At 44.0% G+C, this 16971-nt stretch overlaps 1 protein-coding gene across 1 annotated transcript in view; it reads left to right on the top strand.

Annotated features, from left to right (window-relative positions):
* Positions 1-16971, top strand: part of LOC119442541 (probable histone-lysine N-methyltransferase CG1716) — a 96744-nt gene that overhangs the window by 61755 nt on the left and 18018 nt on the right. Inside the window, 10 exon segments of the mRNA XM_037707454.2 lie at positions 2632-2757; positions 3174-3284; positions 3841-4067; positions 4290-4485; positions 4615-4798; positions 5961-6090; positions 10470-10675; positions 12157-12369; positions 13507-14057; positions 15935-16309. Of these exon segments, the coding sequence (XP_037563382.2) occupies positions 2632-2757; positions 3174-3284; positions 3841-4067; positions 4290-4485; positions 4615-4798; positions 5961-6090; positions 10470-10675; positions 12157-12369; positions 13507-14057; positions 15935-16309 (2319 nt within the window).

Here is a 16971-nt window from a genome sequence, read left to right as displayed (position 1 = left end):
CTATCTATTGGTGTACGTCAAGTGAATTTTTAAAGTTGAAAGTGATTTTATTTTATTAATTCTCTCTTTTGTGAAGATGTTTTGGAGAGCAGACTTGCCAGACAACTAAGGCATATGTATTTTATTTATGAGATACATCTGTCACATCGAATGGAAGCGTATTTTGTTATAATATTTCATTGTAGAGTGTCACCATGTTTCCTTCATCTTCAAACATTATCTTTTCATAGGCGCTATAATCTGTCGACATACTTCATTGGATACTCAGACGGGCACCAAAGGGAAAGAAATTAGTTTTGTGGAAGATTAGCCTCTTGGAACTGTCTGTTGGAGCTGTTCTTTGGTGGGTAAAGGTAACATGGCAGAATAAATATTGGCCTTTCTCTCTTTGTTCTCTTTGTTTTGAATTTTGTGCGCCAACATCAGAGCTGGTAATGTCAATGTCATATCATGCAGTTCGTGGTCCAAACATTGAAAATCGGTTAGTATGCATGGAATGTGTCAGAAGTGCCGTGAAATCTGTATGGGCATTTGCTTGCAGCATCAGTGCATGATTAATTGATTTTTCGAACAAATGTATTTTACAAAGCTATTAATCTTCATCAATGTCCACCTTTTACATAATAGACTTAATTGATTAAGCCCGTTCGATTAATCGTTTTCGAGAGTTCGACAGGAGGGGCGCGAAAATTTTGAAAATGTACTGGAATCGCGGCGTATGAGCATTGACCTTATGGCTGTGGTAGAGCAACTGTCCCGAGTGATGCAGAGCCGAGCGCTTCCCCTCTCCTTCCCCACATCGCACTGCACTGCCTGAATTAAGTGAGGCTTGGTCTCGCTAAATTCAAGACATACTATAGCAACCTAGTCGTTGATCGTCGTTGCCACTCCCAGTCCACTAAAGACGTGGAACAGCATGCGCACTGGTTTGAAGCGTGTATTTGACATAGCGATAGAGTTATGTCAATTGCAGCAAATCTATGGCGTCCGAGCATCTATTCTCGCATGCTGGTTGCGTTGCCATTTAAAGAAGGTGTCAGTTTCACCTAAACATCCCAGAATTGACATTCCTTCGCTCTGTAGAAAAGAGCATGTGGTTTAAAATCTTAAACCAATAATTTTCTTTTCCCCTGTGTAGTTTATTGCAATTTCTTGCATATTTCAGTTGGGACTTCACCTTTCACTTTTGCCATTTTTCTTATTTCTTGTTTAACTGTACTGTACAGGGAATCACTAGTGCCATGTTTCTTATTTAATACTGCACTAAGTGCCGATATATATAGCATATATTGTTTACCTTTTCAAAAGCCACTAGTGCGATCATATTTAGTCATGAGCAAGTTAGATTATCCTTTATCAAATGTTTATACACTTGTGTTTCAAACTTAGTTCCACTCCTCGGGCATTAAAATAGGATCCTACAAAAGTAGATAACTGTTTCAACTTTTTTTAAAGTGCCTGGTAATAATTTCGAATAATCAATCGATAAACCCTGCATTGAAAGCGATCAATCGAATAAAGGCTAAAATTATGAATCAATAATCATTAACCGAATAAAAAATTAATTTACCATCTCTATGCGTGATCATGCAAACACATGGATCACATGATCTGTGTGTTTCATTGCTTTTGACAGTAATGATACGATCTCGACCGGGTGAAGTGGGTCGTCACCCCAAGAATCGGGAGGCGGCGACGAAGGCGGGCATCGTGATGATAAAAAATAGAAAAGAGTGTATTCACTTCATTGGTACATGGTTGTGACTCTGTCCAAGTCTGGAGACGTTCTGCCTATCACTGGGACCAGGACGGCCTTAAATAACCCCTCGCGGTCTGGTGGTAGCCGATGTCTCCCTGAGGAACTTGTGGAAGTGTCAGTGCCTTTGTCAGGTTGTCAAATCAACATCTTCCCCTTAGTGCCTTCTCCTTAGGGTGCTCGCCTTTGCGTCTGCTCAGAGCGTAGAGGGGTGACGCTTTCTCGCGGATGAACGCGATTACCTCGACACGGGAGAGCATGCGGGAATGTTTCCCATAGTTCAGCGGTCGAGTTCCAAGCCGATCATAACAGTAATCACTTATATCAAGGAAATTGTTTAATTTGATAAAAGTTTTCTTAATTAACCTGCATGAGAAATTGTCAATCTGATTTATTTATTTGAAATCGCAGTTCAGGGCATGCTGCCCACTTTTGTGGGCACAGTGGAACTAGTGGGAAAAGTCTGAATTTTATTCTCTTCTGGTGCCAAAGATGAACAGTTTTATAGAGCTAGATTTTTAGTGACATGGGTATAACTGCTATCTAAAGCAAATGTACAATGCACACATCACTATAGCCTCTGCTAAGCCTGTAGTTATGAGCAGTTATTCAAAATTAATCCGGAGCCGTCCACTACGGCGTGTCTCATAATCAGATCTGGTTTTGGCACATAAAACCCCAGAAAGAAGAAGAATGAGAAGTTATTATTTGGAGTGGACTGTACTGTATATGTGCAATTCACTATAGTAATGTTGCAAAGCATTGCATTGCAAAGTGCATGTGTAACTGATGTTTCTCCTTCAAATACATTTAGTCCTTTGTCCCTGAAAGAGCAGTAAAATTGTTTGCGTATTTCTATTTCTTCCAATGCCCAGATGGAAGAGGAGATTGAGAAACTGAGCGGTGGATTGAAGAACCGAGAACACACGCTGCTTCTGGCCAGGCTCATGGTCCGAGGAGAGGATATTGACACACGGCGGCGACTCCTGAACATCATCAAGGTGGGCTCTTCACTTCCGTCTCTCCTCTGGCCTTCATTTGTTTTGATTTGGGAACAGTTTCTATTGAGAGTTTCCTTGAGTGGTTTAGCTCCTAGGAGTGTTGTGCATTTGTTAAAATTGCTGTGGATTATCTAATTTGAATTTATAGTATACTCCAAGTCCTATAATATGGCTTTAAATAGCTGAGTCTAATTTGCGTGTTAGATCAGTCAAATTGGCCTCTAGTGCCCAAATCTTGAGTCGTTTTATGGGAACTTTACATAGCAAACAGTGTATACGTGAAAACCCTGACATGACTATGACCCATGAAAGCTCTCGTTCTGTGGAGCAGTAAGTTGTTACTGTACATTTCTCTTTATGAAGTGGGATTTATATATATATGTCTATATATATATATTTTTTTTTTCTTTCTGTAGAACACGACGGAGACGGCTTGTCTTCGCTTGTTTCTGGATTACCATGGTCTTTCGCTACTATGGAGCTGGATGGCAGACATTCCTGATAACGAGCTTGCTCTCAAAGCAGAGGTAAGGTACCGACGCTGTTTTTCAGTCAAACGTGTTAATTAAATGCATGCTGTAAAAGCGTTGCTTTCTATCCTCATATTTTTATACTGTGTGCCTGTATACAAGTGTGTACATAAACACAACAGCGTGAACAGCACGAGTCTGTTAGAGTAAAAAAGGAAATGATCACATTGGCACACTCTTTGTCATGGGTTTTTCTGTTTTCATACTTAAGATGTTCATGTTCTCTTCTCGTGCGAGTAAAGCTCGACTTCCATTGCAGGGAACATGATAGCTCTTCTGTGTTGAGTACATTGTCAGGATGTTAAAAGTAAAATAGTAGTATTATTTCTTTTTTGTTATAACACACTTAACATTTTACAGTGCGACCAAAGGGAACTTAGAAGAGAATAAATGTATGATCATAATGGCGACACATCTTGAGACTACTTAAACTTTTTCATTTAGTCTTTGCCTTACAATTTTCATAAATGGAGGGAAAAAGTTTTTTTTTTTTCAATTTTTGGGACAAATATACAAAATATTTTTTTGTTTTCTTTGTATCCACTATTGCCAGATCCTGACAGTGCTCCGCCAACTGCCCATCCCCAACAAAACGATGGTGAAGGACAGCAAGGTGATGTCAGTGGTGCACCGCTGGGCATCTCAGCTAGCTGAGCAGGGCGCTACAGGTGGAGCCATAGCTTCAGCAGTGACAAAGGACTCTGACGTTCCGCCACCACCTGACAAGCAGGCCAAGGTGACCAGTGAGGAAGCGGACAGCGATGCCTCGGAGAGCTCGGGGTGGGTTTTGGCTTGATCTTGTAGCTTGTTTGGAACTTTGTGTGGATTGTCTGTTGATGCTGATATTAACATTAAGACCGTGTTTCGTAATCTACTTTGTTAAATAATGCAGTTGACATCTGTGCTTCCCTGGTGAAGGTTAAAAACCGTTGTCCATCTTTTTCGTGCAGCATTAATCAGTGACATTTTCATTTGTCTTTTCCTGCCCTTGCCTATCTGTAGCAGTCAGACACCAGCATCGGCACCTTGTCAGCGCTCTCAGACTGGGTCTGTGGTTTGCTCTCCGGACTCTACAAACCTGGTTGAGAACGGGGACTCGACGCCGAGTGATGGGCCCAAGGATGAGCACTGCAGCAAAATGGCCCAGGATCTTTCTGAGCTCGCATCCACGCTCTTGGACTCATGGGGCTCCTTAAAGGTGCACATTTGTTATCATTTTTCAGTATAGTGATAGGTTTCATTGCATTTAAGGTAGTCATTTTGTGAGCCACTCTCACAACTCTTTTCGTAGCAGGCATTCTGACCATGCTGCTTTGTTTTTTTGCAGGAAGTCTTCCGGATCCCTCGCCTAGAGCAACAGAAACGTCGCGAGGATGAGCGCGAGGCAGACAGGCGAGAACGAGAACGCAATCGTCAGCAGAAGAATCGGGAATCTTCTTTCAGTGGCCGAGACTCCAGCTCACGGCGCCGCAGTCCTCCATCCTCAAGTAGCCGTGACCGCAGAGACAGGGGTGAGTGCCTCAGACATGCAACTTTACGGCAACCTTGCCTGCATCCTACAGTTGTACTTCTCTGTAGCAGTAGTTACTACTAGGGGTGTACAAATACTGAATAGTGCATTTCGAATCGAATCAAGAAAAAAATCCGAATATCGAATCGAATGTCAAATATCGGAAAACGTTTTGCAGAATTTAATGCTCACAAATTTTGGGCAAGGAAATATGGTGCTGAACATGTGCCTTTAGTGCATACCTGCCGAATTTCCCAAAATTCTTGTGAACTTTACGAATTTGGGATAGTTTTACAATTTTATAAATATTGCACCAATGATTACAAAAAATGACATGCGCAAAGAAATTTAGCTCATCTGTCTCTGAACCTCCCGTTTAAGGTTTGCCTTGGGTGAAAGGGTGCAAGAGAGATGCTTACTTCGAGCAGGTTGATCCAGACAAGTTCCTGAAGCAGGCGATATCTGCAACAGTAAAGTAGCTAAAATACTCGCTGTAATATAAAAAAAAAAAACAGTGCGTTGCTTGCCAGTGTCGGCTGTGCTAACTTTGCTGCTGCCGCTCGTGTGCTGTGCCTAAATCTAAACCATCATTATTAGTGATGGTTTCTCGTAAAAGGCGTGTGCTCCCGGCAAGCCTTTTAAATAATTCATCCAACCTCTTTCCCCCCCCCCCCCGCCCACCCCACTCACCTTCCCACTTCGGTATCATACTGGATTTCATAGAATTTTTATGTTCGCAGGTTGGCAGGTATTCTTTAGTGGCTTAACCTTCCATATGTCCATGTGTGTTGTCAATGTGTGTTGCTAATCAAGATGCAGTGCGAAGTAAAATGAAGGAGATAAAGTTCTCTAGTGTTTGAACGAGCTAATAGTTTCAGTGGCCTGTCAAGTTGTTTAACAGCGGTGTATGTAGTGCACATCTTGTAGGTAATATGATGCCGCTTTGTGTCATCTGATGAGCTGCATTTAATGCAGAGGTCTTTCAGCTATTTAGGATTAAGCATGCTGACAAACTGTCACTGTCTATATTAGATAAAACTGGTTGTACATACTTGCACCGCGGGAAAAGATGCATCAGAATGTTCAATCCCATTGCCCTTAATTCGTTCAAGTCAATGTGGTGCAGGCCTTTTGATTTAGCTGCTTTAACACATTTTCTGCAGACTACGAAAGGTCATCTGAACGGAGACGGTATTCCGCTTCACCCGAGCGAAGAGAGGACAGGAAGCCTTACCATCGGTCATCAGACCATCGCCGCTCTGGCGGCGGCGGCAGTGACGCCAAGCCTAGGAAGTGAGTATAGCACCTTCCATGGCATCTTTTCTGGAACGTGCCTACACTATATATGTCTCAAAAGAGAGAATGGGCTCTTTAATGAAAACTGCAAAGGTTAAACGCAGCTTGACGTGTGCCATCCAATGAAGTACCCTTGTATTGGCCGCACTGGTGCACACTAGAGCCCCACATGCTTACATGATCTGCTCACACAGAGCCTTGTCAAGCAGTTGCACTGCTTAGATGCCAGAGATGCACCTGTAGGGAACTCTTGGGGATTAGCCTATCTTAAAGCGATACTCCAGAGAGACCAATGTTGCATTCGACTAGTTCCTACCGCGCTACGACACAATTGCACTGATGTGGAGGCCTCTTAACATTGAAGCCAGAGAAAGCATGCCCAGGCTGAACATTCAGCCGCTCCCAGAGCAATTGGAGAAGGCATGCGATCAGAATCCTGACGAATCTTGGTTGCACTCCTAGCTTTAAGGGGGAGAAGGCCCCGAGCACTCTTAGTTGGAGCTTAGCCCTCGGAATGAACCAGGCATATGTGTTCCCAGCACTCGATTTCAACCAGCTGAATGTAAACTGAACCTCAAGAGGGCTCCAAAGCAACTAGTCAAATGCACCGTAAATATGTTTAGTGTCCCTCTGTAGTATCCCCAGTTGTATGTCTCTTTAGTTTCTTTCTGTAGTATCACTAAATATGTTTAGTAGAGTGCCGTTCAAGAATTTTTCTCTTTTTTTTTTCTTTTTTTCTTATGTCCATTTTTTTCCCCACTGAAAGATGTTGAACATTAGCTGAGAATATGGACCGAAATTGCATTTCTTGATATTATGCATGCTGAAATGGTGCCGGGTGCAATAAAAAAAATTTCATAGCATTTTTGTTTATTTCAGTCTTTCTTTTTTTATGTAGGAAGAGCTGCTAAAAGTTATCATTTTTGGGGTTTTCTTACTTTAGAGTGCAATACAGTCCTTATTGATAAAAACAATAAAGTACTAGCCCGAAGCAAACAATTTCTGGCCAGAGAAAGTTGCTTGGTTTCTTGCCTGTCTTACGTTTGTGCCGCCTTTCTGGCTTGCCAAGCCTCTAATCACAGTAAAAGTAACGTACTTGATATTTCTAGTGTTACTTAATGTTGCTTGATTTCTTGCTTCAGGTAGCTCTCAAGACATTTGTTGGCAGTTTTAAAACCCAAATAAAATGGAGGTAATATCACAGGCAACATATGTTCAGTGACTTGATGTTCACTTTTGGTAGACTTCCAAAATAGCATAATGCTAAAGTATTAGTATTTGAAGTGTAATAGAAATGAGCATGTCACTAATTTCAGCCTACGGATTGGTAGGTCATCCTTTGCATCCCTAACTTTCTCAGTGGTTCACACTGTGTGTTCGGTTTTTCTTTCAGCATTTCACATTCTCTTATTGCTCTAGATCTCTTTAAGAAACTTGCTGTGTAGCATCTGTACTTCTGACTTTGTACTTTGACACCTGAGGCATATGCTAGAAAATTTTATATCCACGAAAAACTTCTTGTATAGAAGTTCTTATCAGGGGTTTGGGAATACTTGAATAGTAAGTGTTTGAATAATTCAATTTCTCGAATATTTGGTATGCAGTAAAAGCTCGTTATTCGAATTCCGTGGGGATGCTACGAAAATTTGAATTATACAAAATTCGAACTAATGAAAGTCGGAAAAAAAATTGCTTTGTTAAGGCGTGTGTATAGCCTGACGTAGCGTGAGCACGCGCACACGCTACGTCATGTTGGCGGGAAGGTTGTCGTCTATAGTTCGACGCACTGGCTCAGCCAACGTAACCGGATGCAGCCAACGCGGTCCGATGTGCCTGACGTCGAGATAGCTCTTGCTCCATCCACGCGTTCTTCGCGCCGACTGCGCCGGCACTTCCCCTGAGACTATAAACGTGGGCGCGTTTATAGTCCGATGTTCTCGGCACGCAGGCGAATGTCGCTTGTGGCCAGTCATGCTACACTGCTTGCGCTGCGACAGCCAAAATGCCGTCCCTTCTAAACTTTCAACGCGCACCGTCGGCTGCTCTCTTCAGAGCATGCGCTGAACTATTCCCAACGCGCGTGCCGCTTTGGACGGCTGTCTGTGAACGTTGATGAAGCAGCATGGGCGCGTTTTAGAGCGCACGCCGCCGCCGCCGCTCACCGCAGGAACGGACGCCTAAAGGGCAAAGCGGCGCCGCCCGCGCGGCGACACCAGCGTGGCTAACGTGCTCCCGCGCACTATCACTCTCTCCGTCCATGATGACGCAGAGTTCGAATTATTGGTGGCAGTGCAGATTTCAGTGTGAATTAGCGGGGTGCATTACATATTGTTTTCGATACATTGTTGGACGGACCACGGTGGCTACATTGAATTATCCAAAATTTCAAATTAAGGAGTTGTGAATTAACTAGCTTTTACTATCGTGAATGACCCTGCCGTGGTTGGTGCCTTGACGTGTGCAGTGTTTCCCACAGTGCGCGATCTCTATCAGTACAAGTTTGACGAGGTTGACTGAAACGGTCAAAACGATTAATGCTACGTCAACAGAAGGAACAAAAATCGGCGCATATGGAAAGCACATAATCGTGTGTGAAGATAGGGCCGATTAGCCACCGTAGGGCATGCTGATCGCATCAGATACGTGTATTCAGTGTTCATGCATGCAGATTCACGCAGTTCAGAGCTTTCTGCCCACATGCGAACAGAGAAAAATTTGAACAGAAAAAATGTGCTTGCGGTAGTTGCCAGCCTTGCGGAACTTCCCGTGGACCTCCCAATACGAGAACATTTTACCGTCGGTGCTCATCTCGGTCCACCCATGCTGCACCGATGACCACACGGAGTGGTGCCGAGTCACGTGATTCGCATTCCTCGATTTTGTCGGTCGCGTTGATAGGCCTTAAAGCTGATAACACACTTGCCATAAGAAGGGAAAAACCCTCTTGTTTTATGGGAAAAAAAACTCTTAAGCAAATCTTTCTAACCAACTGATTCCGGCCGACGTCTAGGGGGGAGGTAGACGGTGGAAGGGGGAACTGCGTCTCACCCCGATCACCCATACTCTCTGACGGGTGCAAATAAAGTGCTTTCTCTCTCTCTCTTTCTAAGCAATAGAAAATTGCCATTAAGTTCAGTGTGGCCCAGTATTAAACTCAAAATATCATTCATATTGAGGACAACTTCGCTATGTCTTCTGCTTTAGGGGGGAAAAAGCACCTGATTCTATTCAGCAGACATTCTCTCGATAAAAAATACATTTCACGCTTTGTATATGAACTGAGTTATCAGTGCTGGCATACTGTACATCTCGATTGCTAGGTACTCACATTATCAATAGTTACACTCTTTCAGTAGTTCTGCTCAGCAGAGCCAAGGCTCAGAACAGTTTAGAACCTGCTGTATGACTATATGGCCTTGAGAAGTGGTCTTGCCGGCAGGTGTTTACTTGGAAGCTTCTCTGCAGGTCGCAGGGTGGTTTATTGCGTGATTTTGCTTCGTTCTTTAATAAAGGACTTATTGAGGCTCCATGATACTGAACATAGAGTTCGACTTGTTCGAACGTAAACGTGCATAGGACAAAAAAATTAAGGCAACACTGCCATACAGACATTAATTTTAATTTAAAAAGTACAAACAAAAATTGCTTTGACAGTGGTTAAATTCATACCTGTAGTCCACACAGCCACAACACTGCAGAGGACCCCTTCCTGGGTAGTGCTTTGTCCTTTGCAAAAATGGTGTTCGCAGACTGGCTTGCATGATATTGTTCCTAGCTGCTCTTTTATACGAAAGTAATGAAACAACAGCTGATCTCGCTGCGCACTTGCAGTTTTACAGACAACAGAGCACTGAAGGGCACCTTTAAGATGTATTCGCCCCCCTGGTTGTTTAAGGAATTCTGTAGCTTCCACAATGATGCACTGAACTACTGGAACAGAGTATAGCAAGATTCTTGTTACTTAGTGTGAGTTGCCTCCTGAGCATGGGCAGCACAGTGCTTTTTGCACAAAATTTATAAGCATAGAAGTTTGTGTTTAATTTTCTAATACCTGATATTTGGTGTTTTTATTCGATTCAATATTCTATTTGAAATCTACTATTCAGTGTTCGCACACCCCTAGTATTTATCATGCATTGATTTGTCATTAGTTGATTTAGGCAAGAGAGCACATAATGTAGCTAATACCTCAAGAGTGTTCATAGCACCGCTAGATGATCTCTTTAGCATTTTGGGCAGAAATGTTCAGTCACCTGATTTTCCCAACCAGACAGGTAATTCTGTCGAAATGTTTAGCTTCAAGTCACCTGTACTTAGCCACGCAGCAGGTTACACGTTCTTCTAACAGCCTGGCTTGCCGCCCTCGATGCATGCAGGACGCTGCTTCCAACGCCACCTCGGCTAACCAAGGAAGAACGTCGGCAGCTGTTTGCGCTCGAGGTGCAGCAGAGAGACCAGGAGGAGGCCCTGAGGCGACAGTTTATGGTGCCCCCTGCCACTACGGTGCCGCCAGGAATGGTGGTGCCCTCTCCCACTCCTCAAGGTTTTATTGGTGCACCACCTGGAATGATGCCTATGCAAGGTGAGCTGCCATTCGAAAACAACTGATGATTGGGCCAGCTGCTAACAATGCTAGCACAGCTTGAACAAGGCCGAGAAGAAAAAAAATCTACATGGGCACTATGAACCAATAACTGCTACAAACAAGCACGATCTGAAGCATTGAATTGAAGTACAGGCACAGTGTGCCTTTCTGTATGTGTTCATTCATTTGCTATGGCCAAGGTGAGGTATGGCAGCATGTGAAAATGTAGACCAGGTTATAGAAGCGAGTGAATTGCGAACCTTGCCATGTCTGTCGACTGTACATTCCAGTCTCGTAGCAGTGTTGTCAGAAATCAACTCTTGCTTTTTTCGTCATATTTAGATGCGTAAAATGGCACACAATTACTATGGGAGAAACATTGGTTGAGGGTTTTATGCTGGTATATTGCTAATGTGTATTTTAAAACAATGGCCTTGACTGCACTCTTGACTTTCCAAAGTTTCTAAACGCACTTTGTATGTGATAGCAGTTACTGCAGTGTGCTGTGGAGCTCAAGCACCAGCTCATCAGTGTTGAAGGCAGCACGGTTGGTTTTTTTATACAATCTGAGAGAGTGTTATCATCTGTCAGTGACAAGATTATCACCGGTTTCTTTGCTAAAGATAGAGGGGGTCCCTATTCCAGAGGCACAATGCTGGTAATATGGCGATCTGGGCCCTGCTCTACAAGAAGCTTTGAAGTAGCAGCTCATGAACTTGGCAGATGAATTAAGTGTGGGCTAATCTTAGTGTATGAAATTCATTCTTATGGCTCCATGAGTACAGATGTGAGATAGTGTTAAATTTTTGTGTTGCTGGTATGTTGATTTCTGAGCTTTCCATTTATTGTGTAGAGCATGCTTTGTCCAATGCCATACCTTTCTGCTAAATTGAGCATTTCTTATGTAAGGTTGGAGTTTCCTAAATAAGATCTTAGAGTTTACTTGGTTTTATTTATTGTTATATTGTAGTGTTGTAATTGTGCAAACACTGTCTGATAGATTTTGCCTTGTAATGTCTTTTGGAGTACATCAAGCTACTTACATAGCTTTTAGCCCAGGATGACCATCCAGCATGTATGCTGGAAAATAAAATTGATTTGATTTGAACTAAGATGGCCCTGAAGCGCCACAGTAGCCACACTTGAGTACACAGTGCCCACGAAACCTCGTACTGGCTATATGGCTGTACAGCCGCCCAAATATGTAACTAGCGTGCGTGAGCGGCAATTTTCTGTGCGCCAGCACCTTAAATTAGGAACAAACTTACAAATGAATAAGCTATCTGACTATGCTCGCAAAGCTCGTGAAGGTAGCATAGTCATTTGTAAGTTTGTTCCTAATTTAAGTTGCTGGTGCACAGAAAGTCGCCACTCGCGCACGCTAGTTAAAGATTTGGGCTGTGCATCACCATTATGATTTGAAATAAGGTGTCATGCTTTGGCCGTCATTTTGGTGCCTTCCTCTTTCTGGTTCTTAGGTGGCTGCCCCGCTCCGCAAGTGGCAGCTCCCATGGTTCCTGGGCAGCCACAGCAGCAGCAACAGCCTGTGTATGTCTACGATCCGGCCACAGGTGCGGCCATGTACGGTGCTTCAGCACCTCAGCCAGCGGTGGCTTATTATGACCCCCAGACAGGGGCACCCATTCCAGCACCACAACCACCCATTCCACAAGACTACATTCTGCAGCATAGTGAGTTCTCGTCAATTTTTGTAGGTGCAGCGCCACAAACATTACAGTTCCCGGGATTGTTGTACAAAAGTTGTACTAATGCAAAATATGCATAACTGCTCACCATTCATGGCAAGGCAAATCTGGTTATAGGTAGTAGGTGACCAGACATTAGGCCACGTCATGCAATCAGGCTGCAGTTGATGTGCTTATGTTGCAGTGTTGCATCTTTCATAATGCTGTCTCAGACAACTTCAAAAAATGGTAGACTTTGGTAAATATACCTGAATTTTTCAAACATTGACGTTTGCATGTAGTGCCTCATTTCGCATGGCATAGGCTTTGTGCAAAACAAACCTACAGCAGATCCTGCACTTGCAGGAGGGGTCGCACAGGCCTTGCTCAGGAGCTGCCTGGCTTGCTTTATGTAAGCAGTGTCTTGAGCCAGTTGACAAAGTACAGAGCAAATTCTGCAAAGATGTGTCTGCACAGATGTTAGGCTATAAGGACTTGGCTTGTGTGCCAGGAGATATGGTAGTGATAGGACCCACTGCAGCTGTTAATGATAGGTGACAAGCAGGAAATTTTTGTCCTTTATCTGATGTGCTGCATGGTTGCTAATGGATGAAGATCGCACGCTAAATTGAATGCCATATAACGGGGAATGCTGAAAAAAAAATATCTTGTGCTCATCCCGACTCTACCTCGGACGAGTGGGAGAAGTCCCTCAGAAGCTCACTTCTCACCGACCAGTAATGGGCCGTCCAGCAGGCCCACGAAGCGGCCGCCAGGTATTCCCTGTCGGTCCCTACGTAGGAGACGCCTGCTACACGCTTAGCGCGTCTTGCAGGACCTAAATAAAGTTTTTCCAGTCCAGTGCTCTGCATTATGGTGTGTAAGCTTGTGTATTAGGTATAATGATTTAATGGGGAAGTAAGTGCAGCCAACCTAGAGTTCGTGATTAGACATATGACAATAAAGCCAGTACTTTTGGCTGTACTGAAAGTTCAGCATTTTTAGTCGGACCTGAGTAAAATAATTTCTTAAGCAGGCAAAGTTTATTTCCAGAAATGCAGTGTATGGGGAATTCCGAGCTCTCCAAAGTGGCATTGCTGGTTGAATAATGTCATCAAGCATTTGTTCCTACTTCATTTGCAGATGCAATGCTGAGTGGGTCTCAGCCCATGGTGGCTCCTGGCATGCACTCGCCAGCAGAGGCGGGCCCCCATGTGATGATGCAGGCACCAGGACCAGTGGTACCCGGACAGCAGCCAATGATGCCCGGACAGCAACCAGTGATGCCCGGACAGCAACCAATGATGCCCGGACAGCAACCAATGATGCCCGGACAGCAACCAGTGATGCCCGGACAGCAACCAATGATGCCCGGACAGCAACCAATGATGCCCGGACAGCAACCAATGATGCCCGGACAGCAACCAATGATGCCCGGACAGCAACCAATGATGCCCGGACAGCAACCAATGATGCCCGGACAGCAGACAATGGTGCCCGGACAGCAGACAATGGTGCCAGGACAGCAACCACTGGTACCAGGGCAGCAGCCAGTGTTACATGGTCAACCACCGATAGTGCCTGGACAGCAACTGATGGGGCCTGGTCAACAACCACAACTGGTACTCGGACAGCAACCGTTAATGGCACCATCCCCTGAAGAGTCTCAGCACCAGTCTCTACCTCCCAGCATTGTGAGTGCATGACACTCCCTTCTTTTCCCTCTCAACATTGTGTCATCATTATCAGCCTGTGTTGTTCATGGTTGAGTGCAGCTTAAATGGAGTCAAGGAAACTGCAATGACAAACACGGTGCTGCTTCATGTGCACTGCAGGATGAAGGCCTTTCCCGCCAATCTCGAATTACCCCTGTCTTGAGCCAGCAGTATCCACCTTATGGCTGCAAATTTCCTTGTTTCATCACGCCAATTAATCCTTTGTCATCCTGTACAAGTTCAGGTTACCAAAGTAATGCTGAACAGTGCGGGATTTAGAATACAGTATATATTCGTTAATTCGACTCCGGTTCAATTTTTCAGTTAGTTTTTCAGTTAATCCTAAATTAACTTCCCAGTCGGTGCCCATGCATATTTATGGACCCAAACTTACGTTGTTTCTATCCTAAAACTCGCTTCTGCCAGATAATTCGAACTTGACGAGTCAACATGCTCACGTGAGTCTGACCCCTATGGTGACCCCAATATTGACCCCTTTACTGGCAGTGTCGTTACTGGCAACGTCTCAGCAGAGCTTTGGGAGCAGTGAATGCATTGGAACACACGTTATCTTGCGTTGAACACTGCTATTTTCGGCCTGCCCTAGCGAGGACGATTTTCAAGCAATAAAGGTAGCTCTCCATGTCTGATTACGGTAATTGCCCGATTATAAAGCTCAGCTTTCCTTCTTTTTTTTTTCCCCCTAATAAATTTTATTTTAAAACCGCGTTCACGGCGTTCATATGCTTTACCGCATATCACAGCTGTATTGCGGCGAACCCGTTTTTAGGAAACAGGCCGGCATTGTGGAACACGCATTAGACTCTTGCCCATTTTTCTTGGTAAAACATTAGGTGCATGTTATATTTCTAGTTTGTTTAAGAGCTTTAATGTTACCGCTACGTTAGTTTTCTGCTTCAGACACTTGGAAAATGGGCACGTGTTTGGTTCGAGGGCCTGTTAGCATTGGGCAAATACTGCCAAATGAATGAGTGGTGTTTTTCGAATTTTTTTTCTGCTTATTGTTTAGTTCGATCCGCCAGATAATTCAATCAATATTGTCGGTCCCGTCACGTTCGAAATAACGGAACCCGACTGTGTTTGTTTTAAAATGGTCAATTTCGCCGTTCTGTGATTGTAACGCGAGGGTTGAGTTCAGGCAAGGGAAATAATGAAACAAACTTGTTAATATTGAGTAAGTATGGCATATAGTGCAATTGACGGTGGTCTGCTCCGGACCACTGTCAGTTGCACTTCACTCCTCCAAGAGGCAGACGGTGTATTGAGTGAGCTTCTGAACAACTCTTTGCAATGTGGCTAACACAGTTAAAATTACGGATCCGGGACCTCAAAGGCGCAACGTAATGGTCACGCATTTCTCTCGTATTTGCCATTAAATTGGCTGAGTTTTTTTGACAACATAGATGGTGGTAGACATTCTATCGTCACTTTTATTGGATTAGATTTTCCGCACTATCTAAAGCTATATTTATGCATCTTAACCATGTTATTGAAGCATTTCACACTGTAAAATAACAATTAGCCATTGTGGTACAGTTTGTGGGGACATGGCTGAATCCTCTCTGATGAGGTCAGGCCAGCTCTGGCTGCCCTGCACCGCAGGCAGTAGTTCACCTAGCTGACATATTTTTTTTTTTTATAATAAAAAAGGAGCCTTTATGTGATTAATAATGCTTGTTTGGTTTTTGCCATTGGGGATATGTAATGTATTTACAAGCAGCTGATTCTAACGGTTCTTGAATTTAGGTACTATGAAACCTGTGCACAAAAGAACCTGTGATAGAACCGAGTTTTTCAAAAAGTAAATATTTAGTCTCTCTCTTTCTATTGTGCAGGACTACCAGGCCCTAGCTGCGGCAATCAGCACTGTGACCAACAAGCCATCTAGTCCATCCCCCATGCACTCGGAGGCTGCCTACCTGACAGACCCAATGCAAATTCCGCTGCCTCCACCACTGTCCCCAGATAGCGGGGAAGCAACGCCGCAAAATCTCGACCCGGTTTCGTCTCCCACTTTGGACAGCACGAACAGAGGAGTTCCAGAGCTTCCTCTTGTTCCAGCACAGCCAGTGGCCAGAGGGGAGCCCGTGGGCACAACTTTAGAAGTTGTGCCAACCATTGACTACGATGCGGCTGCTCCTGACACACCTGAACTGCTGTCTCCGGTTCAGCAGCAGAGTGCTACAGCTGCTGCATACCCTGCTGTTCAGGTACTATACAACACTATAAGCCTTTTTGTTTGGTGTGGTACTGCTTGGCATTTAAAGTGGTAGTAGTTCAAAGGATGGGATGGAGTTCATTTTTCTTAATATACTCATTCCTTTATTCAAGGATGATTTTTGTTTTGCTGTTTGTTCTGCCTTTGTTTCTCTCGTTGTGTACGACACCAGTGTGCCACGAATGTAAACTTTGTCACTGCTATATACAGGGACTCGTATCTCGTTGATACGATTCTGCATACTACGTTTTTCGGGATAATGGCTTTTTTTTTTTTTTTTTCTTGTTTTCCCGGCCAACACCGCCTAGGAGCAGTGTACTTGCATACGGTTGATAATATCGCATTCTCACCTGAAATTGGATAATACGACTGCAGACTGGTATTTCTGAAACTCGTAGCTTTATATTCAGGTGTACTACATTACATTACATTCCAACGACCCACGAAGAATGGGTTAAGGGCCTAACGGAGAAACGCATTCTGTGCGCCGGCCGCGACAACAGGTACGCCACAAAAGCTAATGCGAAGCAGGTTTTTCATGCAGCGGGAGGGATCAGTCCTGGATCGATTTACCATATTTACTCGAATCTAACGCGCACTTCTTTTTTGATAAAACTGGTGCAAAAATTGCGTGCATATTAGAATAGAGTACGA

Source organism: Dermacentor silvarum, chromosome 2 (genome assembly GCF_013339745.2).
Source record: "Dermacentor silvarum isolate Dsil-2018 chromosome 2, BIME_Dsil_1.4, whole genome shotgun sequence".
In the NCBI taxonomy this organism is placed as follows: domain Eukaryota; kingdom Metazoa; phylum Arthropoda; class Arachnida; order Ixodida; family Ixodidae; genus Dermacentor; species Dermacentor silvarum.
Note: the sequence above shows the minus strand (reverse complement) of the source record. Positions and strands in the feature narration are given on the sequence as shown.